Raw genomic sequence first — 23,589 nt, forward strand, 5'->3', positions numbered from 1 at the left:
GGGGGGTGCAGAGCTGCGGGACGGCCAGGGGCCGGGCTGCGGGGGGATTGCGGGGGGATTGCGGGGAGCCCGCCGGTGGCGGCTGCGGAGAGCGGGGCGGCGGGGCGGGCGGGGGGCTGCGGGAGCCGGCCGGAGGGGGCTGCAGGGACCGGCCCCCGGAGCCCGCCGGGCGGCGCTGCGAGGCCGGGGCGGGCGGGGGCCGGCGGGCGGCGGCGCCTCCGCCCCTGCGAGGCGCGGGCGGGGAGGGGCCGGGCTGCGCCCCGCTCCGCTGGCGCCGGGGCAGGGCAGCGGCGGCCGGCGGCTCGGGGCGGCGGCGTCGGGCGGCCGCGGGACGGCGGGCAGCGCCCTGGGGCGGCAGAGGTACGGCTCCCCCGGTCCCCCGCCCGCGCCGGCCCTTTGTTGTGCCGGGACCCCCCGCGGGGCTGGGGCCGGCGCTGCGGAGGCCGGGGGGTGGTGGGGGGGTGTTGGGGGGGCGGCGGTGCCGGGTCCGGGTGCCGAGCGGGGGAGCCCCGGCGCCTCCCGGGGGTCCCTTCCCGGGGGTCCCTTCCCGGGGCGAAGCGGCGGCCGCGGGCCGGTTCCCGGGCGTTGTGGCTGGCTCAGCATCCCCCGGTGGCTGCGGGCGCTGGGCGCTTCCCTTCGGCGTGGGTGCTGGTGCGCGCACCCGCAGGGGTGGCCCGGACCCTGCCCTTTAAAATACGAACGTGTGTGCGTGGTGCTTTTTCTGGAGGGAGACCGTGGCGTCTGTTTCTTCTTGTCTAAAATAATTACCGTGCGCGCGCGCCCTTCGCTTAATTCCAAAGAGCGGGCTGGGTTGGGGGTCCGGGGAGCCAGCGGGGTGATGGACGGATCCTGCCGTCCGGTAACTTTGGGAGAAGAGACCTGAGAAAGGGCTTTCCAGGGCCGGGTCGTTGTCCCAGAGAGCCTCCCAATTTAAGATTATCCGTCTGCGCCTGGGGAGGCGGAGGCAGCAGGGATTTCGGGGCAGGAGGCTTTGGGAAGGGCATCCCTTTGTTCCTCGGAGCGGCCAGCCTCCCCGTGCCGGACAGGGGCAGGACGGGCACGGGTCATAGGTGCTGTGCTCCCTTGTCGCCTTGTCCCATCTGCACCTACATGCGTGCGCCGCTCGCTTCTTCCAGTAATTTAAACCTTTGCAATTTCAGATGATGCGATTAAGGCAATGGCTATGTATTTAATAAGGACCACTGTCCCAAAGGACAACCGTAACGGTAATGAAATAAAAGCTAACTACTCTTAAAACATATGCTGGAGAAAGTAAAGTATATCCAGATCAGGAATTACCCCTGGAAAATGTAAAGGTTGGGTAAAATGGCTGACTCTGCAGTTTTTGTGTCGAATCATGAGTTTCCTATATCCGGCTGTCCTATTGTTAATTGTGAATTAAGGCTGGCAACACGCTGCCCATCCTTCCCTGGATGAATCATCACTTTGTCAAGCCCAGTGTCAAAAACAAGGCTTTCCCCAAAAGCGCACACTGTTAGGGAACAGAAATAGTCCGACCCATCTGTTAAAGTAGCGTTCGCTGCTTGGCTGCTTTTAAACATATGGAAGGTAACGATGTTCTTCGTGTGTTTTCATTTCCAGTTGTCCCAGGCCTGAGTTTAAGAATGTCTTTAATTTTGTGCTTAATGCAACGTGCTGCCTCTGGCTTGACTCTGTGAAAGTGGAATGGTTGGACCGTTCCCGTTATTCCCAGAGTAACATACAGTGGTTACCACTCATGTCGGTGTTTACTTTTGTTGGCGATTACTGGTGTGTTAGGTTACTACCCGTTCCCCTTCTGCCCTTAGGAAAGAAGGTGTTTCTGAAAACACCTATGTGGTGTTAGGTGGTGTGTTTGATGGACATCTTAAAATCTTCTGCCTGTGCCTGGGCACCACAAACAGGTTGAATGCTCTGCATGGTGAAGGGGAAAGAACTCCTGAAAGCATCTTAGATCACAGAAACTCACCTTTTTCTTTGTTGTTTTTTTTTTTTTTTTTTTTTCCTCTCTCTTGAGAGACCGTGTTAAATCATGTCTGTGGGAAGGAGCTCTGTGAGGAAAGGATGCCAGGGGACGGTAGTTGAGTTCAGCTACGTGTTAGCCCTTTCAAACATTTTGCAAGTTTTGATGTAATTCCCTTTAGAAGGGCAAACGTACATTGCGAGCCTACTAATGCTGCTGGGGGAAGGGAAAATAAAAGTCTGGCAAATGAGAGGAGGAAGTGGGAGAGAAAAATTGGAAACATAAGCAAAGCCATTAATTTTTCCCACTGTGCACTCTTAAGAAACTGCTGGCAATATCCTGGAGATACTCTGCCTCATGGAAGTGTCATGGACTGGCTTCACATGATCCTCTGAGATCATCTGGTTTCTCTGAGCTCTGTGGGAACAGAAGTGCCTCGTGTTGGAGTCTGATCTCATCTTCCTTCGGCAGCAGTAATAGCGGTGGCTTGGGGATCGGAGAGGAAGGTGAAGCAAGCGTGAGTGGGACGGTTTGGAGAAGAGCTTAGTACTCGTGCAGGCCAGTTTGGATGCTCTGCACTTCCTCCTGTCCCTTGCCCTCTGTGGTCAGAGCTGGGACAAACGCTAACGTGCCCGCCAAAGCCAAGCGCTCTGTCAGTTTGCTAGGCTCATGTGTCAGACTGCCCCGTAAATCTTACCTTATAATTTCATTCATCCTTTTTATTGTGCTAATGAAGACCTAACTGACATGGAAAATGGTGACTTGAGCGATGGTATGCGTCAAGCTTGGGGAATTTCCTGAATCTGATGAGAGACAAAAATAAAGGCTCCCCCCCGCCCCCCTCAGTAGCAGTGGACTCAGTCTTTTGCATTCTCAGAGCCTTCTGAGTGGCTTCTCCTGTTTGGTGGGCTCTGCTGGCGGGGGGTTTGGGAAGGCTGCAGTGGGATGCCCAGCCCTGGAGTTCTGTAACCTGAGCCACAGCTTTTTCCCTTCCACTGGGAAAGGAAATAACAGCTCCTATTACAGCCTTATGTAACCTCTCCATTCATGTCCTTCAAAAAGAAGGAAACCAGAGCGCTTGATTTCTGATGGATAAACTAACATCAAGGCGTGCTGTGTCGGAAAGAAGCAGTAAAGAATTTTCTTCTGTTTTGCAGTTCCTCGAATGAGGAGGGGGGGAAAAATAGTAAAGATTTTTGTTCTGCACTGGTGGGATAGTCAAAGGGCTGCAACTCTCTGTCATGTGCTGTGAAGTAGCTGTTAAGGAGGATGCTGGAACTGCAGCAGGGGTCTTTCTGTGACTCCTGGTGAGTTTAAGCATTAGTCTCAAAACATTCACCCTTTACAGCTGTGCCCAGTTTGCTTGTAGGCTGTGGAAGCTTGGCTCTTTTGCTTTTGTGGCTCCAGGTTTTGGTGTCTGAACAAAGCGTGGAGAGGAGGATCTCCTCTTTCGTTAGCTGTTGGACTTAAGCCCTGTTTTAGGGCTTAAGGGAAGAGGAAAGTGAGGTTCTTAAAACATTTCCATGTCCTTTCGCATTTATAAAAATATGTAAAAGGACCACAGTAGGTATTTCTCCCTTTGAATAGAAGTACCTCTGCTCACTAGAAAGTAAAGGAAGGCTCTCTGTGACCCAGTCTGGGTTTCCCAGCTTCCATACCTCAGTAGGGACTTACTCTTTTCCACACTTTCTCATCATTTTGGCCTTTGGTCTCCTGCCAAGCTGTTTTTTTTCTCTAACCAAGTGGCCTCTTCTTTAATTTCCTCTGGTATCTGTCCCCCATCCTCCAGAAGTCACTGGCGTATCATGCTGGTTGCAGTTGTATCCTGTGTCTCGGAGGCTGGTAGCTGTGAAATGGGTGGCTTGATCCTCAGGGACCAGCCTGGCCTTTGACAGGCTCTTTGACAGTTTTTATGGTATGTATGGCCGTTTTCAGTGACTCCTGCCATTTGTGATCCTGTGCTCTGCGTTTGAGGAAACTTGTTGTAAACCCAAGCAGTTTATCTCCCCTTTTGCTTACCTTTCTTTTAAGTAGCTCTAGAGTCTTTGAAGTTACTTGTAGACTCGAGATTTTAGACTAATGTGTCGTCCAGCCACAGGGCTAGAACCATCCAAATTGTATTTCTGCACGTGAAGAGCTAGTGGCATAGCTTTTTAGAGAAAACTGTGCAGACGATTAATCTTTCTGTCCCTCCTAACTCCTTATTACTGGGAAATTTCCCAGTTGGTATCTGCAAGTAAACTTCTGTCCATTTCTTGGTATATTTTAAGTCTGCTAGCAGAGTCACTGTGGTGATGAAAGTGTTTCAGTGGGAAAGGCTGAGGTTTCAAAATACAGTTTTAGATATGAAGAAGATGATTATCAAGTCCCCTTTTTGGATGCAAGCTGGTTGGGGTATCCTTCTGTGCAGTCAGGTTAGGAGGAGTAATGGACCTGCAGCATCCTTTCTCACGGGTGGAAAAATGTACACACACGCACGTGACACAAAACACTAACGCTCCAGCCTTCGGGAGGAAAGCAGTCAGGAGGTGACCTCTAGCCTAAGCAGCCAGATTTAACGTTTCAGTGAACAAGTTGCAGGCCCAAGATAAGGAATCCAAATATCCAGAGTCCTAGGGAGTGAGGGTGAGAAACATTTACTGTCACAAGGATTTTTTCCTTTGCAGGGGTGGAGAGTGGGTGTATCTTGGGGTTTAGGTAATTAATTGCCTTGTCCCTGGCTTTGTGCAGCACTGCCTCGAGCTGCTGTGGTGTGTGGGTGTGGTAATAAACTTTTGTCTTGTTCTCCCTCTCTTGTAAAGGCAGCAGTCCTTGCGAGGGTCTTACAGTAGCAGAAATCCTTACACAGGAGCACCTTGAAAAGAAAAGATACTGGGAAGAAAGGAAAAGTATATAGGAAGGAGAAAAACGAGGAGCTAATTATGAGGAATAGGTGCTGAGTAACGGAAGGGTTGGTGGGTGCTGTGCTGTCACAATTATTTGCTGTACACTTCTTTGTTTTCTAAATACAGGCAGCAAGGAGAGACTAATTTTTCCCTACTGTCAGCAGAAAGGAGTTTTTTTTGAAAGTTTGTGACCACAGCCTGGTCAGCATTGGTACAACTTTCCTGGGCCCACAAATAACGCTCTGCATGGAAGCTCTTCTGCTGTTGATTTTCTGCTGCTTTTTCTGAAATTTTCCATAATTTCCATAGTTTGTATGCTCTAAAGTGCTACTGGGGTTACTTTGCATTAGCAAGAAGCTGCAGGGTTTACTACAATGGAAAGAAAACCAGGTAGAGAGCAGTCACATCCTGAAGTGTTTCTACTCTTTTATATGCATTTTCTTCATGGAGTCTGTTCTTCCTCGTGTGCACAAGAGCATACCAGTGTTTGGATATCTTTGTGAGGACTTGGCCTCAAGGTAACCAGTTTTTATGCACAATGGAGCATATGTAATGTCCTGATACTGTGCTTTAGTCTTTTCCACTGACTTTTGAGAACCTGCACCTAAGAAATGAAATGAGAAAACCGCTGGGTGATAAAGTGATGAATTCTGTGTCTTGGGAAAGCAGGAGCCAAGGAGGTTGCACTTACTATCTGGATTTTAATGCCTTTGTGTTAAGACAATTTGCAGGACAGGTAAGGGTGTCCTTGTAGATCAGAGAGGTATCCTTAAAGTCCTTATTGTGTAAGGAGTCTTTGGATGGTACTGCATATGAGGAGTTAGTTCTGTTTTTAGGAGAGCTGTTGAAGGGAGTGAAGTTGGTATTAATCCTCTGCATCGTTCCTCTGTGGAAGCAAATGAACAGCTTAACAGAGAGGCACTGGTGACACCGGCTGAGAGGTGAGGAGGTGCTGTTTCTTCTGGGACTCTGGGGACCCATTAACCATCCACCAAATAGCTTTGCTAGAGCTTCGTGTTTGAGGGCCCAGGAAAGAGCTTTTTGTAGTGGAGCTCATGCTTATCCGATGTGAAAGAAGGAGTACGTCAGATGCCTGACTTGGGGCAGCAATACCAGCTGCTCTACCCTTTCATCAAGAAGCTTGGAGACAGGTCAGGAGGAAGATGTTAGGGTTGAAAGGCAGATTATTTTGGGGGGTTAGTTAAACCTACAAGCTAAACAAGTAACCAGTTGGTTACTTGAACATCTGGAGACCCTTCCTACTTTTTACATGTAAGAGGAGGTCTGTGACTGATGGAGCAGTTGGGCTTAGTTGCATGGGGTAAGCTAGGGAAGTGCTGGTTCCAGGGGAAGCTTTGGAGAAGGAGGAAGGGTAATGAAGGGGGTGAAAATTAATCCCCATCTCTCTGAGGGAATATTCCTGGTTGTGGTGAGGAAATATTGCTGCCACAATATACCAGGTATCCTTTGTAAAGCCTTGGTTAACCCTTCTCAGCAAAGATGGGCTTATATAGGAGTGGGAGCAGAGAAGGGCTGTTGGGGTGCTCGGGGGGATGGGGAAACCCCTGAGAGGAAAATGAGCAGTACCGTCTGCGCTCTATTCAGAATGAGGACCATGAGACAATCCTCTCTAAATATTTTCCTGGGAAGGAGAAAGCACATTTAAATCTAAAACAGAACAAAACCCCGATAGCATTAGCACAAGCAAGAAGAAGTGGATGTTGCCTGACCGTGAATAAATTTAGGCTAGAGATTGGGCACGCTGCAGGAGCTATTTCCCATGAAACGTTAGAAGGCTGAAAAACTGCACTCTGGAGTAGCGCGGGATAGTAGTCACGATCGTATGATGCAGTGGTTTTGGCACCGGTCTGGAACGTGCAGAAGAGATACAGGTACTACTGCTGTTGTGCAGTTCCCAGGCTGTCGGACTGTGGATGTCGAAGGGGCTCTGGAGGTTGCCTCCCGCAATCGATCCAGGAGTGCAGCGCTCTGCTCAAACGGAGTTCACTCCAGGAGAAACCCTGAAAAACCTTTTGGCAAGCCGGGGTAGAGCCGGAGCTCCTCGTACCTTGTAATAGATGTGTGACGCAGGGGCAGCTTGCCTGTATCTCATGCGGGTAGATCTGTCTGCTTCCCAAAGCTGCCAGATGATGGTTCTCGCTGGAACAACGCGAGGGAAAACACGGCACCTGTGACTATATGCTGAGTTGGCTGTGAGACCGGCTGTTCTGCCGTGGGAGGGGGGTGCTTTCTCTTGATATTTTTGGAAGGTGTTCCTCTTTAACTCTGCAAAGTGTTATATTTCATTTGGAAATGCCTTTGTTGATCACACTAGATGTTAATAAGAACACTGTCTGCTGGTTTCTAACTTGACAGATGTCTGGATGAGAGGCATTCATGTGTGTTAAAATGTAGCTTCTTGAACCGCTCCCGTTGTCCAAGATATCTCTTGGAAAGGGGCACACAGGAATAGCTTGATACTTGGGATCCACAAGCGGCGTACCTGGATTTAAAAACTGATGGCTTTTATCCTGCAATTTCAGGCGTCCTGCTGAGAATGGCTGTTGAGAATGACAAAACTGTGGATATAGTTCAACACTTGAGACAAGCAAACATGTCTTAACAGTGAACATAACTTAATCTAAACCTCCTCAGCCCTTAAAGAGATGCTTTTTTTTTTTTAGCTTGGGTTTGGGCAAATACTGCTTCCTCTTCCTGCAACACTTGCATCCAATTTTTTTAAAGACCCACCCTCCGCTTTTCATTAAAATAGCAGTGTTTTGCTGAAGAGAAATTGATGTGCAGAACAGACAGTGATGGCAAACGGCGGGGTGAAACCTTGCACTGCTCTGTACCTTGGCAGCTAGTCCTGGGAGAAATGGGGCTGGCTGAGGCTGTCTTCCTGCAGGATTTTCTCTTCTGATGGACTGACTTCTGAAGAAGCAATAATTTCCATCTGAAGCTTTTCTGTGGCTAGGGAATTTTGTGGAGCCCTTCTCCTGCAGTGGCTCAGTGGTACTTAAGAAGGTGTTTGTTCTCCTTGCAACCCGTGTCTCTGATGGGACGCTTATGCTCAGATCTCCTCTCCTGCCTGCTTTAACAGACACATGGGAAATGAGGTATTCTGGTGGCCTTTGCTTCTCCGTCCTTTGAATGAAAGTCAGCGTTAGGCACGTATGAGAGAGTAGACATATAGACCAGGACAGCTGTGTACAGCTAGCACAGTGTGTCTGATTTTTATAAAATATTAGGCTAAAACCATTCCAAATATTATTTACGGATATTACAACGAGCTCGTCAGTGAGATTTCCAGGAGGGGGAAATGGCAGTAGGGAAGAGTAAGATCTCTGGGGTGGTGTTTGGGTGACTTCTTTTCCTTTGGTTTTTAAAGGAAAAGGAACGGTGTGGAAATACACAGTGCTTTCGGCCGTGCAGGTTTTAACTTTACCCAGGTTTTTGCTGCTTGGGAGAGAATATGGGTGCGTGGTGACTTGGCCCCTGCTCTGTGGGTGACTGCGTGGGTGCGCTGGTGCCTGCTGGCTGCTCTGGGAGTTGGGGTGTGCTGGGTTGTCATGGGTGGCTTGGTGGTGGGCAGATAGGGCCACCAGCACGTCTTCTGGCATCCCCGTTTCCTGAAGCTGATTAGCTTTGTGTTTGTCCGTGCCCAGTTCAGTCTGGTTCAGTGGCCGCCGTGATGACTTTCAGTGGCAGCTTTTCCTTCAGCTCTTGGCAGCTGAGTGAAGCTACAGCGTTACTTACCTATTCTGTTACTCCATGTTCTGCATATCTTCAAGGCTTATCGCTGGCAGCTTAACAGGCAAGGCACACCGGCATTTGGGGAGAAGATTAGCGTGTACTCTGCTATTTTAACCCTGTAGTATTAAGACATCTTGCAATACCCACCTTACTGACATGCTATAAATTGATGTTCCCTCCAGTTGCCCTGCCACGAGCAGATTTCTTTTGCCTCTGTCAGGGCAGTGTGGTTCATGTGCTGACTGGAGGAAAGCTGGTGTGGAAGGGGAAGAAAAAGTCCTATCATAATAAAAGGATAAATGGACAATCTAGATTACAGCTCCCAAAGGAGTGAAACCTCAGCTGAAAGAAATGTTTTGACTTTTTGAGGGCTGATTGGTTTTAAGTGATATTTTGTGAAGCTCTGCCACTGGGAGATCTTTTGGACACAAGCTCTGGTGTGGTAGCAGGCTACTGGTGTGTGACATGCAACAAACCAAGGACATCCCCCAAAATAAATAAGTGCTGCCTTGGGTTTTGTGCCCCTGTTCTGCAACAGCTATGCAAACATCACCTTTGGATTGGGCAGGATCCTAAAAAATGGGCAGAAAATGTTAAGCGGCAGCTTGAAAGATGAAGATAATCAGTTTAGAAGGGCACCCCCTGTTTAGTGGAGTTCAGGTATCCAGTAGTAAAAGCTAATTTTTGTGGTGGTTTGGCTTTTTTTGGTGGGTTTTTGTGTGTTTGTTTTGGGTTCCCACCCCACTCCACCCCCCTGAAAAAAATGAGGTTGTTTTCTTTGCATTCATGCTCTGTACTGACAACTCTGAAAAAATTCTGTTGTGTGAAGAACACTGTCAGTCTGAAATGAAGGCTTTGGTTTAGGGGAAGGGGCAGGACCTTTGACAGCTTTTGGTTTTGCAGTCATGTTTTGCTCCTTATTCTGAAAAAGATTCAAGAGAATCTTAGCAAGGTATATGCCAAAAAGAAACCCCCTTTATTCCAGAATGTTTTATCCCTTTCTGTAGATGTGGACCTGGAATGATTATAAAACTCTGTGGTTAGGCAGTGACTAAGAAAAGTCTAAGTGTAAGAAACCGCTGTGGATCATGTTTCTGCTGAAGTCAGTGGGAATTTAACCAAGATTTTGGACCACAAGCAGCCTTGTTAGTGAAGACTTATTTCTAGATGCATTGAAAATGCCCAAGGTGTTGTCCCCATTAAGCAGTAGAAATTAAAAAGAAAAAAGGAAAAAAAAAAAAGATCAGATTCCAGAATAACCATTTACAGAAAAGGCTATTCCACATCTATAATCTTTGAAGCCTGCCAATATAATCCAAAATATAATGGAACTTTTGCAGGGTAAAAATGGGGTACCAAACACCCTTTGATTATTCTAAGGCTGCATTTTAGCAGGTGTTAAAGAAGGGTGCCTTAGCAATGTTGAAGGACCCAAATGTTTTTCCCAAATCCTTGCGTGACTGTATGAGCAACCCAGAGGAGTTAAAGCAAGGTTGCAAGTTGACCTAAGAAATAGAGCAACCCCTGAGTGCAATTACTGGTGGCAGTTACTGTGTTGTGGTTGCAAAATAATTATTAGAAGTAATTTGAAAACCTGTACTGCTGGGAGTATAAAGTAGAAATAGCAGAATAGATATACCCCACAGTCTCTTACAGAAGGTAGTATCCATAGCAGAAAGATGCCTTAGAGAAATGCAAACACAGCCCCTCGCTCCTTCCCCCAGGCTCATGAATTAGCCTTTTATTTGGGAAGAGGAGGAGGGCAGAGATGTATCTTCTGCACACGTGGCTTTGGTTATTTTGGTTTTGTGGTGAGGAGTACTGTGCATCTTCGATGTGATACGAGAGTGGTGCATAGGTAGCCTCATCACACAGGATGCGAGCAGAGGCTTCTCTTTTGCTTTTGGGGGATTCATGACAACTAATTACTGCTTAATGTAGACCGTGACCAAGCTGATGTAAAAACAAAAAACCCACGCAAAACCCCCAACAAACCCCAAAGAACTCCAGCAACAGCCACCAGACCTCTCCCCTCTGCCTTTATAAAGGACGTGAGTCGTGTTAACAAAGTTTCAGCCACTGTTTATGTCAGTAGGAGATAATGTCCCAGCGAACATTTTGTACACGTCCTAATGAAGTCTAATTACTAAACTGCTAAAAGATGATAGTTTTTCATGTGGTTGCAGCTGTTGTCGAGCAGTACCTTAAGTGGCCTGTTTATTTCTTGCAGATTACCCAATCTTTAGCCAAATGCGTGGCCTTTGGTAGCAGGAGCCAGCAGAGCGTTCATTTCTCCGATGGAATTCGGCTGGGCAAGTCTGTCATCTAAATTGCAGTCACTGGGTCCTAATCTGATGTTGCTAAAGAGCCGTTCCCATTTAGCTGATGCTGAATGCAAACATTCCTGCAGCCCTAATACAAATATACCCCGTAATGCCCCATTTTCCTTTTGTAATTCACCGGAACTGTTTGTTGTTAAGTACTCGAGGAATGTGGTACACATGCGTAATGTTCAACACTTTCAGAAAATAAAGAGAAGTTGCACAAGGTTTTTTAAGTAATAGCTCTTGCGGTAGGTGAGATGTGAGAAACATTAGCTAACCCAAAAGCCCCGAAGTATAAACTTCTTCGCTTTGGAAAACACTGATTTGTTCAGTAGGACCGTGGGAGGAAAAGGAATTCAGAAGATACTCGGACGTTGGCCAAACCAAAAGCAAAGATGGAGAAGCAGAGGAGGCGGTTCGGTTCTTTAGGAGTGCTTTTGCCGCTCTTGCGATACCTGTTAACCTTGCTTCTGCAGTCTGTCCGTCAGGCTTCGCAAGGCCATCTTGCAGGAAGAAATCACGGGCTGCAGCGTGGCATTGTTTTCTGGATTGTCTTTTCTTCAGCACACTGATGGTGACAGGGCAACCCCTGCAAGCGGTCACAGCCGGGCAGGAGGCTGCAGGTGCTCCGAGCAGACAGCGGCCAGGCAGCACGTAGGGAATGCTGCGTTCACCGCTCCTCTGCAGCATCCAGAGACTAAAACAGGGTGGGGGGGTCTGGAGGGAAAGCAAAGATTTTTTATTTTTTTTTTAATGTTATTAACATTTTTCACGCATTCTGACATCGGGAAATCTAGCTTTGAGTGAAAAGGGCACTAGGCCAGTTTAGCTGCAGCCTGCCTGGTGACCCAGCACAAGGTGGTTCCAATGAACTGGCGCCTTCTGGGCATCAGTCAGAGAGGCCAGTGATACGTGGGGTGTGCTGGGCAGTGGGACAGCGTGGATGTAAATCCTGCCTCGTGCTGAATTGGTATTGTCAGGAGTAGAACAAGGCGGCTGAAGTGCCTTTGGCTTTGTTTTGCTAAGGTAGTGACACTGTGTCCCTAGCTGCTTTTTGCAGCAGTGGCCTGTCAGTGTCCCCCGCTCAGTGTCAGCTGGTGGGTCCTGGATGGAGAAAAAAGGGAACGAGTGGGCAGGTGTAATTGCAGCCTGAGGGGGGCCCAGGGTCAGACCTGGAAATTGAAATCGGTCTGAACTCTGCTATTGAATTACTGATGTAGCAGGTTGTCCCAGTTAACTCTTACGAAAGAAAAAGGTGGTTATTTTCTGCAGCGGGTTGGTGGTAGTGAAACCAAAGGCTTTTTGTTGGTTGTTTTTGGTTTTTTGTTGTTTTTTTTTTTAATACTCAGAGCTTGAAGTATATGCAAGTCCATCTATTGTGTCAGTTTTGGTGGGAGGGGAATTGTCCTTTTGCTGCAATGCCAGAGAGGAAAGCAAAGCCACCCCTGCAGCCAGTGGTAATTCCAGCGCAGCTAATGCAGGAGTGTGCGAGGGGCTGCACATCTGTCGGAAGCTGCTGACAATTGCTGTTTTACTGTGTCAGAGTGCTGTGGGAAACCTTGGACAATTCCCCAACACGCTGTGTGCCGATAAATGGGGTATTACTTCATTTCCCCCTTAGAGAATGCGTGAACTTAATTGTACAAGGCTTTGGGGTGTTTTGCCTATTCTCTGTGTCATCTTCTATTTATAGTTTTCATTAGCTCTTGGCTCAGACCTGCTGATAAGGCTGCTACAGCTGCGGGATAGTGTAATGTTTAATTTGCCATCCTTGTGGCCCAGAGGGATGGGAGGGTTTTAGATTCAGCTGGCCTGGCTGGCTGGCAGTCCTGGGCATTGCGAGTAGGAGATACAAGAGTCCGTGTTTTACGAGGTGATGCTTAGTGTGTGGATAAAAGCATTTTGCAGACGTAGCGTGCCCAGCACTTCTTGTTCCGAGCCTGTTGTCCAACATAAACCAGATCGAGCTGCGAAGGATTACTGAATGGTCTTTTTTGTTTTTCTGAGAATGGAGACATGGTGAAAGCGATCTCGCTCTGTTCAATGGAGGTGGAGGTACAAGACCGAAGTGAGGAGGAACGGATTTGACAAATGACTCCAGTGAAGGGAGATGTTCTGAAATGCTGCCCATGTTTGCTTTCAGGATAAGGAGTGTAAATCTGGGAGACTTAAGTGGTCAGTGGGTGTAGGAGAAGAGATCAGGGAGTGTTTGAGGAAGAATCTGGTTTACAGACTACAAGCATTAGAGGAATTTTGCTTTTTTTTTGCCAAGCTAATTTGTTGCCATATTAATAATTGGTGACTGGAATCTTTATAGAGCTCTTTTTTTTTTGTGATGTCAACAGAATGAGATGTTGCGGTCACAAAAGCAAGGTGTTAGGTAAATCAAGGGATTACCACTTATATTTTTAGGTGATTTTTTAAATTGAATTTCCCGTTTGAAATTACAGCACCTCACAGCAACACCTCCATCCGCTTACCTCCGTCCGCCTTCCCCCATTCAGCAGTCTTCATTGAAAAATCACTAAACGTGTCCCTGTTTTAAAGGACACAGCCCATTCTGGTTCTTTCCTCAAACCCGATTCCCTGTTTGTCAGCATTCCCACCAGCACAGCTGCGGTTTCAGTCACGACGCATCTCTCAGGCACTGGGACCGTGTTTTGGTCCTGTCCCTCTTGTAGTCCTGCTTCTTGGAAACGGTTCTTGAGAAAATGGTTTTCATCATTTGCATCATTGAGAAATCATCTTTTTAAAGGTGCATGAATATGGGCAGAGGCGGAAGCCGCTTACTTTTCCATACTGCTCCCCAAATTGTGGTGAGCACGCTGTCACCAGCACTGATGGGAAAAGATTTCCAGCTGCGCAGCATCTTTGAATATATGGCAAATACAAATACAAAAATACTTGGACGTGGATTTGGATGGAGTTTCTGAGCTTAGTGGCGTATTGCTAAAAATCTTGACTGAAGCTTAGTCTTGCAGCGTCACAAGGCTTTGGTTATTTTTTTTTTTTTTTTCTGTGCAGCGTGCTGATTTTGGAGGTCTTTTTCAAAAGCTACTTTTAAAATTAGTATTTGGTATTTTGAAAGTGCTGTAGATATTGATCTATTAAATTCTTCTAGGAGATTAAATTCAATTATTACATTAAATCTAATTGTTTAATGTTGTGTTTAAACACATGTTGTTGGCTTTTCTTACCAGTGCTATTTTTTCCCTACCTGTTACCTGAGTTAGGCAACCAAATTACCGCACAGGCTGGATTTGCCTTTGTCGTTAGCTAAACCTGATCAGGGGTTATGGCTGGGGACTACCAGCGCTGCTGTGGCAGAATGCTCTTGAGTCATACATCCGTGTATGAGGTGATCTTTAAGCAATATTTTGCAAAGGCTAAGGTGTTGCAAATTGTGATGAGAATTCAGCGTTAAATGAGATGTCTAGGCTTATTGTCTGATTTTTTTGATCACCAATGTTTCTAATATTTTCTAGCTCCAAGTTAACAGAAATATTTTAACTGTAGTACGATCTTAAATTATTGTGGAGAAAAAAACCAGCTAAAAATAAATGCTTGACCATAATATTGAAATTTTCAAATATTTTGATAAAATAATATTTGTGTTCAACTTTCTGATCCAGCTTTTAGTGGTAGATACAGCATCTTTGTGCACCTCTTCTGCAAAACATGCCTCTGAGCTTGGGAATACATGAATGTTCTTGATGGGTTTGGCTGCTCTTGGTCTTGAAATTCCCGAGCAGTGATGCATGAAGTGTGGTAGGTGGTATGTAATTTCACAATGGTAGATGAGGTATACTACTTAAAACTTAAATTTTAGGTTGAAGTTGCCCATATTAGGATTTTTATGTTGGCTTTTTTTTTTGGCTACAAACTGAATATTTAATAAGTTCCATACTTGAGAAGGACTGTGTGGTGGGGTTTTTTTTCCAGCCTTCAAAAATTATTTGAGCATTAGTTGATGTATGGGAAGTAATTAGGTCATTGAAACAAGACTGGTAGTTTAAAGAATTTGTCTTAATGGGATGCAGAAGTTGAAGTGATACCTCTGAAAAGATTTTGTCAATATTTAATATTTTTTTGGTGATTGAGAGGTGAACTTTTAAGAGTAAAAGTATCTTTCTCTACAAAAGTATTTCTCCAGTGTTTTTGTTTAAAATAAGTGTCCTTTTGTTTGTTTAGCAGAGTTGACTCAGCTTTGGTTGGTTACCATAGTTCAGTGCTGTTTTTGCATTTCCATGTGAATTTCCAGTAATTCCCAGGCTGGGTTCAGGTTTTGGGGATCTTGCTGTATCACTTCCGTCAGCTGCCTGTGGAGCTGCGCTTCTCTTCGTTGAATTTGGAAAAACATCAAACACCGCTGAAGTCTTGATCTAACATCCCTCGGATGTCACTCACTGCTCAAAAACATCAAATGACATGTAGTAACGCAGTGGCTGTGGACAGAAGCAAGAGATAAAAGACTTTGCTTGTTTTAACTTAGTTATGTGACGGACAGCTGCTATGGCAACTTAACGCTGATTGTACAAGGTAGTAGCTGTTCAAAGGCGTTTTAAAAAACAAGAAAAAATTTTGAGAATTAAAATATGCTGCAGTGGTAGAGCGAGGACAGCCTGATGGCATTCCGTGGCGGAGGGGTGACAGCCGACCGGTGCAGCCCAGCCGTCGTTCTGTGTAGCTGTAGCTGGTTCTCGGTTTGTGTGGTCAGCAAAGCTGTTCTCTCACCTCTGGTGCCCTGTTTGCCGGCCGCCGCTGCTAACACCTTCATTTTTCAGCCTGGTCATGAAAACTGAAAGCAGTAACTATGTGCTTGGAGCTCTTGAGCAGCTCATTGAATCTTCTCTAGCATTTGGATTGGAAGGGGAACAGGCTGGGAGCATCAAATAGGTGTCGGGTTTTGGCCTGACCTTGACTTCTTTGTCTCAGTTACTTCCTTTTATCAGGTTTGATGACTTCGTTTGATCCTGGTCCCCTCTTTCAGCCTGGCTTCTGCCTTTTGCCACTCCAGTCATATAGGCATAGAGTCTCCACTGTCAGCTGGATCGTTGCTGCCCAACGAAATGCTCCCTTAAGCAGTAAAATCACAAATAAATCCATAACTTAATTGAGTCTGGCTAGGAAATGCAGTAATTTGGTAGCTTCACGTAACCAGGGGCAGTACTGTACTGGAATATAGGTACTCTAGAGTACAGAGTTCATGAATTAAGATAAAATAGTGTGAGTTTTGCCTCTGAGCGGGTCCCCTTAGTTGGTTTCCATTCAAAAGTTGACGGAGTTGGAACAATGCAAATGAGAGGGAGAAGGAAATTCAGGTTAGGATACTGACAAATTTAACGCTAATTTGATACACTGGAGATGCTGAGGAAGCTTTTCATAAAACTTGGTTTTGTGTACACTTGAGTACTGTGTTGAAGTTGTCCAAAAAATCTGGATGTGATGCCCACTGGAATCTTCATTCCTGTTTCTTGCCATTTCATATTTAATGTGTAGTGGACCAGAAGGCTTTGTTGACTGTTAGAAGTTAAATTTTTGGAGTTGTGTGGACTCCCTGGGTAGATAGAATAACTTTGAGAATTTTCCTTAGGAAAGTGATTTTAAAGCAGCGTCATTCGATGAGGTTTATAACTTGTACCCCTTAAACAGTGTTACTGGATAATGCCTGTGAATAATTAGAATGATTTTGAGCTAACTTTGCTCTTTGTTTTATTTTTGCTTCTTCCTTTGCAGGAGAAAATGGCCAAAATGGAGGTCAAGACGTCACTTTTAGACAACATGATCGGAGTGGGAGATATGGTTCTTTTAGAGCCACTTAATGAAGATTCGTTCATCAATAATCTGAAAAAGCGCTTTGATCACAGTGAAGTATATGTGAGTATATGTTAACAGATAACATCCTATGAGGAGCTGTGTTGTCTTGCTTAAAATACATGTTTATTTGTGAGGATACACATAGACTGAATGCCTGGGCGTAGTCTGTCATATTAGGGATATTTTAAACCTTGCTTGTGCTGTACTCTTTCCTGTGCTGCATTGTTTGCATTTGATCTTTTCCATCTGGGGTATTTTTCCTTTTTCTTTTTCCCCATTGCACAACGTGGCGGACCTCTGATTTTCATACAAAACAGCTCTAGAACTAGTGGTGACAGTAACTTTGATAATCCTGTTGTCAGAGGACATCACACTTGTAAATAATTCACATACAGGGAAGGCGCTTCCAGGATGTGAGAGCACGTTGATGTAGAAACAATGCACAGCTGGAGTATGCCAGGGCTACCTTACATGTTGCCTGCTATCTTTGAGTTGCAAAAAAAGTTATGTTTATTAGAACAGTTGCATTTTAAGCTAGAAACAATGAGCTTGGATATATGTGGAAGTAATCGAAATCTTCAGGCATATTAATCTCTGAGTGTTGATTGATAGAAAAGGTGTTATGGACCAGCAGCTGAAACACAGGCAGGGAGTGAAGAGGCAAGCTGTGATTCCCGTTAAGCCTTTCATTTCCTGCTTCATCTCTCTTTGTTCCAGTTTTGTTAAAATGTGCACACTGTTGTATCTGTCGTACTGCTGAGGCTGTGTCAGCCGAATGATTTCTAGAGACTTTCCAAGACTGCTGGTGGAAGATAAGTCTTTAAAGAGTAAAGCTGAAATATTTAAAGCAAAGTATAGCTATGATCCGCAACCAATTGTGTCTGCAGCTTATTGCAATCAAATAGATGTGTTCTGTACTTTATTATAGCTTAGCCTTCCCCCTGCTTTTTGATTTTTAGTGTGACTATATTTTTGCTTCTTGCTAAGCGTTTGAACCTTTGTGGTTGCATTATAACTTTCCCTTTCCATCCTGCAATATGGGAGGATCTGTGTAATTTTTGTTTGCTTCTTCTATCCCTTGGTTATAGTCTGTGCTTTTGTACCTCTGCTATTCATTGTCTGCCACATCTTTCTTCTTCTGTTTTTAATTTTTTTAAAAAATGTTTTTTATTTTAATGCTTAGATATTTTTTTTAAAGGCTCAATTTCCCTGTTCAACTATGCCTTTTCCATTTTCTATAGGTATTAGCTTGGTAATGCACAGTTGCACCTGTCTACTATTGTCACCTCCACCTGTTTGCTCCTTAAGTTTGGACCGACAATTTAAACAAACCAGAAAATTAAAATAAGACAAGGGATGTTAGTATCTATTCAAACCTTGTTGGAGAAGAAACCAAAACGATCTGTATTTGCAGAAAGATTTCTTCTGCACTTGTTAAAAAAAAAAAAAAAAAAATATCTTTCTGATACTTTTTCAGAGTTACATTTCCAAAAATGTGTGTCTTAAATTTTCCTTGTTCCTTGAAGATGCAGTCTCTTCCCTCTCGATGACCCTTAGACATAGAACCGGGCAGGTAGGTACCAGACTTCTCTGCTGCTCTTTCATCCTGCTTCTGGCCAGTCTTCCATATCCAACAGCTGCAGCAGCTGCCTCTTCTGGGATTCAGAGGGGGTTTTTCAGTCAGTGGCTTGTGTAATCAACTTGTTTCACATCAGTTTTAGGGTTAACTCTCTGTTCTTAATACCTGTGGTAAAAGTGAGTGATACTGTGTGATCTCATTCCCCTTTAGCTGAAGAAGACGGGAAGGAGAAGAGAAGGAAAGGGAACTGTTTGCCTAGAGACTGAGGGTGACAGTTATGACCTTGCCCAATCTTTGGGTCATGTTTGAAAGTTTTATTTAAAGCATTAAGGACAGAGACCTATTCTGTGAGGGTACCCTAGGCTACGCAGTCTATTAGGGAGGATTGCTCTGAGTCATATGGGAGTGGATTTCTCAAGGTTTTTGCTTTGGTTTGGTTGTGGTTTTTGGGTTTTTTTTACTCTAAACTACTATGGATTGCAAAGTATTTAATTACATGTTTCTAATTAATTTAGACTGATAGCTTTTTCTTGAAAGAAATCGGTTTGAATGACAAATGGATAATTTGTTTTATTTTTATCTGCTATTACGTGCTAGCTGACAGCCGTGTTCAAACACACAGTTCGTTCAGGCAGTGACAGTGAAGCATGTTGTTTCCCCCACCCCCCACCCCCGTTCCTGATTTGGCTGGGCCTGGCACTGACGAGCAATGTAATGAGCTGTATTAAGTGCTCGGGTGGGTGACGCGAGGTGTCACTTTTCTCTAGCAGTGTAGGATCCTTGCAGGTGGGAAAGCCTAAACGTGCTCTGCTGAGCAGAGTGAAGTGCTGCCAAAACCAAAGGCGTTTTGTTGGTGTGTTTTTGATATTTTGTTTTGGTTTGTCTTTCCCCTGAATCATTCCCTTGTTGTGCTATCCTTTACCGTTTTTATCTCCAGGTTTGTTTGATCATGTGATTTACTTATTTTTTTTTAACGGTCTTACAAGTACTGTTTGTGAATCCACACTATGAAGGCATAGTTGCAGATCTTTGCAAGAAATGTTGCAGAACTTTGCAAGTATTAAAACATTCCCTACATGAGTGGTGGGAAGATGTTTATGTCTGTGCCACGTGCTGCTGCCAAGTATTAGTTCGTGATGCCGCGGGGATTTTTTAGTCACCAAATCACTTGAGGATTATTATCTGCGTATTAGCTGACTTCTGCTGGCCTGCAAATTCCATGCCACTGTTGCGTATTTTAGAAAACTTTTAAACCAGCAGGAGCTGGAATGGTGCTCACGGTAGCCACCACGTTGATTTTCAAGTGCAAACTTCTCCCCCTTCCTTCTCCTTATGGCCACCTGCTCTCTTCTCTCCACACTTCACTTATGAAAACAATACTTCGCATTTCTGCTTTTAGATGAGCACAACGAAGCCTTTGTTGCACCTGGAAGTAATGTTTGTTTTACCATGTAAAATCTGTCGTTTGCGTGCAATCCTGCGGAAACCAAACTGGGCTATTAAAGAGCTACTGTTGGTGCTTTTTAATAACTTAATAATTAAGTTTTCTTATACTGCAGGTTTCTTCAGCTCTAACGAGCTACACACACAAGTTGACCTCTCAGGATCCTTTCAGAGAGCAATAGGGATGGATTTGTCTTTTCATGGCTCAGCTGTGGGGTTAAGTTCAGCCCTCATGTTAGTGCTCCATTGTAGGCATTACCAAAAGTTGTGTTCAAACTGAAAAAACTAAGTCAGCCTGAAGCCATATGAAACGGTTGAAATGTTCCTACGGCAGTAAAGCAGGGCTTTTAAGTTTCTAAGCGGTTCCCTGTAGGCTGACGGCTGTATCTGTGCCACACATGTTAGTTTTAAAACGGAGTTGCAGTTATAATCTTCAAAAGGGTTTGTTGAGAGGAATGAGAACTGTAACATGGATAGCTTTGAAAATGCTGTAATATTGGCCAGACGTTGCCTAATTGTGTTAACCAGTCTTGATAGGTAAAGCAGCAAAAGGGGCTTGTAAGAAAGATGGGGACAAACTTTTTAGGAGAGCCTTTTTGCAATAGGACAAGGGATAATGGCTTTAAACTAGAAGAGGTTAGATTTAGACTAGATAATAAGGAATAATATATTATTTTTTATGAGGGTGGTGAAACACTGGCACAGGTTGCCCACAGAGGTGGTTGATCCCTGGAAACATTCAAGGTCAGGTTGGATGGGCTCTGAGCAACCTGATCTAGTTGAAGATGTCCCTGCTTATGGCAGGGGGGTTGGGCTAGTAGACCTTTAAAGGTCCCTTCCAACCAGAACTATTCTGTCATTCTCTGAAATGTGAGAGTGAGATCGAGCCATCAGTGAACAGTGCCAGATCTTCCCCCGCAGCCAAAGATGACAAGATAAATAGGCTCATTCCACTGGAAGAGTATACGATTTTTGTCTTTTCTAGTCTCTTTCACAGTAGTTATGTTTGATGCTGAATATTTGATGTTGGACATCCTAGTGCCAGCTCCATTTACCCCTTCGAAATTCTGGATCTTCTCCCTAAGAGCTCACCTTGCACAAGCATTTAGATGTGGATCCCCTGACGGTCCTCTTGTACCATCCTGGGTATGGTCACTGTAAGCTCTTCAAGAAAATTAGCTAAGTTTCATGCTGTGGTGCAGACAGAGTGATAAGCATCCTCCTAACAGTTAAGAGAACAGACTACAGCTTGATTACTTGTTGTTCAATTTTATGTGTATTTGATGGAAAGTTTAATGGACTTGGGTGTTGGGTTGCATACCAGAGCGCAAAGCTGGAGGCTGTGCCTAAAAAAATAAGCATGAAGGCTGGTGGAGCTGGAGTTAGGCCAAGTATTCTACTAAAGACCATCAGATTCTGCAGTAATCTCGTGCTGAGTGGCTTTGAGGGGAAGGGCTCGTTGGGTAACACGCATGCGTTAATTGGAAATGGGAATCTTGGAGTTCAGTCATGTCTGGAAATGTCTGGTGTATGTCTGACCAAGAGAAATCTCGTTAGAAAGCTGTAATTATTTATTATATTCTTTGTGCAACTCTTAAAATTTTCATCGATAATGTTTGCGTTGCTTTTTTTGCAAAAGTTCTTTTCTGTAGATATCAGTAACAAAAGCCTGTGAGTTTTTCTTTAATTTTACAGACCGAACAGTGGCTCCTGGGAAATGCAATTAGCAACCAGAAAACCCCGCAATGCTGATGATCTGAAGGTTGCAGGGAACAGTTTGTACGGTTAAAACATGTGACCTGGAGATCGCATGGAAAACTTCAAATACATTTATAAAATTCAGGTTGGACATGACAGATGAATTTTGACACATTCTGTTGAGCCTCCCTTCCTGAACTTTCTATTTTGATTTAAAAAAAAAAAAGAAAAAAAAAAAGTTGTCTGAAGTATGCTCAGCCAAACCAGCTCAGCAGTTATTTTTCCTTTGTATTTTTGGATGCTGACAAACGGGAGGGGGGCATCTGTCTATATGTGTCTTTATAGTGACTCATGAATGGTAGAGATTTGAGATAAACTGTAGTATATGTGTTGATCTAAAGCTTATTTTTGTACTGGGTTTCTTCCTTTGTGAGGCCGGTGGAAGTGGCGAGGGAGGCGTGAGGAGGCTGGAGGGGAGCAGAGCTGCGTAGGCTTACGGGAGTCAGCCTTCGGGGGCCAGATAGGGCTTTATTCTGCTGCCCTGCACATTTTTCCCTGCAGTTATGTTGTTTCTTGAAGTTTTCCCAAATTTGCAGAGGTCAACGTTTTGTTCCTTACAACAAAATGTTTGTTTGCTTTTTGTTCTTAGAACAGAACAGAGTCTTTCTCTGATGTCAGCATTTAATTTGTATTTGCTGTGCGTGGAGTTTGTGGGCTGCTTGGGGACGGAACAGTCTTATGGCACTGAACACATGTTGTTTTATCACCGAAACATTAAATATTTGGCATTCCAGTGTAATAGCTCAGTGTTAGCTGTCTGAGGTAGCATCCTTGGGGCTGCCTTCTGGTGGCGCGGCTGTTGTGGTGTGCTTGTTGCACAGACTGAGCCACTTCCTGTTGATCTTTTGTTTTAATATTTTTAGGGGTAGCCTTTTTGTTTCTGACTTGACTTTACTCAGCTATGTCTGTCTAGATTACCGATTCACCCCTTTTTCAGCTACCTTACGGTGCTCGGGAGTTTACTAAATTGCTGCCGAGCGCGGTGGCTTTGCCCCTGCTGCGCTCGTACCTGCTATTCCAGGTGCTGCATTCGGAAGAAGAGGGAGGGGGACAGAATTATGTGGATGAGCCCAATGGCCTTGGTCCGCATCAGCTTGGTGTGACTGTCCCTCTAGAACTTTGTTGCTGTGCTGGGGATTTTTGTGCTTTTTCAGAGTTTTGTGGTGTTGGGGACCATATGTGCAGCTTGCTGGGAGAATCGTCGTGGTAATGTGTGTGTGAGTGATGGTTGAAACTCACTTTTAATCTCAGTCCCACTGCCTTCTCATGTCAGCACGGGCACATTGGTCTCTAGCCTATTGTTTCTGAGGGCAGGTGGAGTCCTTTGTTGGCTTTTGTTGTCCCCTGGGGTTTCAGGTACGTCGTGTCGCTAACAGGTCCGTGCCTTTGCTGCTGCTGCAGCAACGTGCAGAAGAGTCTATCCCCCTGCTAGACCTGGCCCTGCTCTCTTGCACCTTGATGCACTTACTTGCGTTTATCCAGCAAGTCCAGCCTGGCTTGCTGGTGTTCCTTAGGGGGCTGGAGGAGTGGCAGGTGTGATGGCTGGGTCATTTCTGAAAGGCAGGATGGCTTGAGAGCCAGAGCAGAGCAGCCATCCATCCGCCTGTGATGGGAGCGCAGGGGCCCCGCGCTTTCTCCGATCTGCTTCTCTTCCTCCCTTCTTCCTCCCTCGGGGGACGCCTGCGTCAGTTCGAGCAATTTTCCCATCAGTGCCTCCACGGTTTCCCTCTTTGAGGGAAGCTGCTGAGTTGTAGTAATAATATTGTTGCAGCTGCCACAGGCTAGGACCTCGAAGCCTGCTGCTTCTCCTTCAGATGTGAAGAAGGGCTTGTGTGCCCGTGGCACATCTTTTCCTGGGATAGCTTGTGGTCTAAGAAGAAGTATTCTGCCTGCCTGTAAATCTTGTTTTACTTGTTACCTACACAGAGATTGTGTCGGTCCTCCAGCCCTTCACATCAGCCTGCTCTGGAAAACAAACTTTATAACTTGCTGGGAGTCAGGAGTAAAGATTTTCGCAGCCAGCAGTTTGGTTGCTTTTTACCTTGAAGGGCTTCATGGGAGCAG

At 45.3% G+C, this 23,589-nt stretch overlaps 1 protein-coding gene across 6 annotated transcripts in view; it reads left to right on the top strand.

Annotated features, from left to right (window-relative positions):
* The first annotated feature begins 293 nt into the window (after positions 1-293).
* The window catches only part of MYO1B (myosin IB), a 113,117-nt gene continuing 89,821 nt past the window's right edge, over positions 294-23,589 (top strand). For 5 of the 6 annotated variants that reach the window (XM_037396396.1, XM_037396398.1, XM_037396394.1 and 2 more), the window contains exon 1: positions 16,665-16,805. In XM_037396396.1, coding sequence (XP_037252293.1) covers positions 16,671-16,805 — 135 coding nt within the window. In that variant the 5' untranslated portion in view covers positions 16,665-16,670. Of the gene's footprint in view, positions 361-16,664; positions 16,806-23,589 lie in introns of those variants that run through there. The other variant, XM_037396395.1, reaches the window with a different exon arrangement.

The sequence above is a fragment of the Falco rusticolus genome, chromosome 8 (assembly GCF_015220075.1).
Source record: "Falco rusticolus isolate bFalRus1 chromosome 8, bFalRus1.pri, whole genome shotgun sequence".
Taxonomy (NCBI): Eukaryota; Metazoa; Chordata; class Aves; order Falconiformes; family Falconidae; genus Falco; species Falco rusticolus.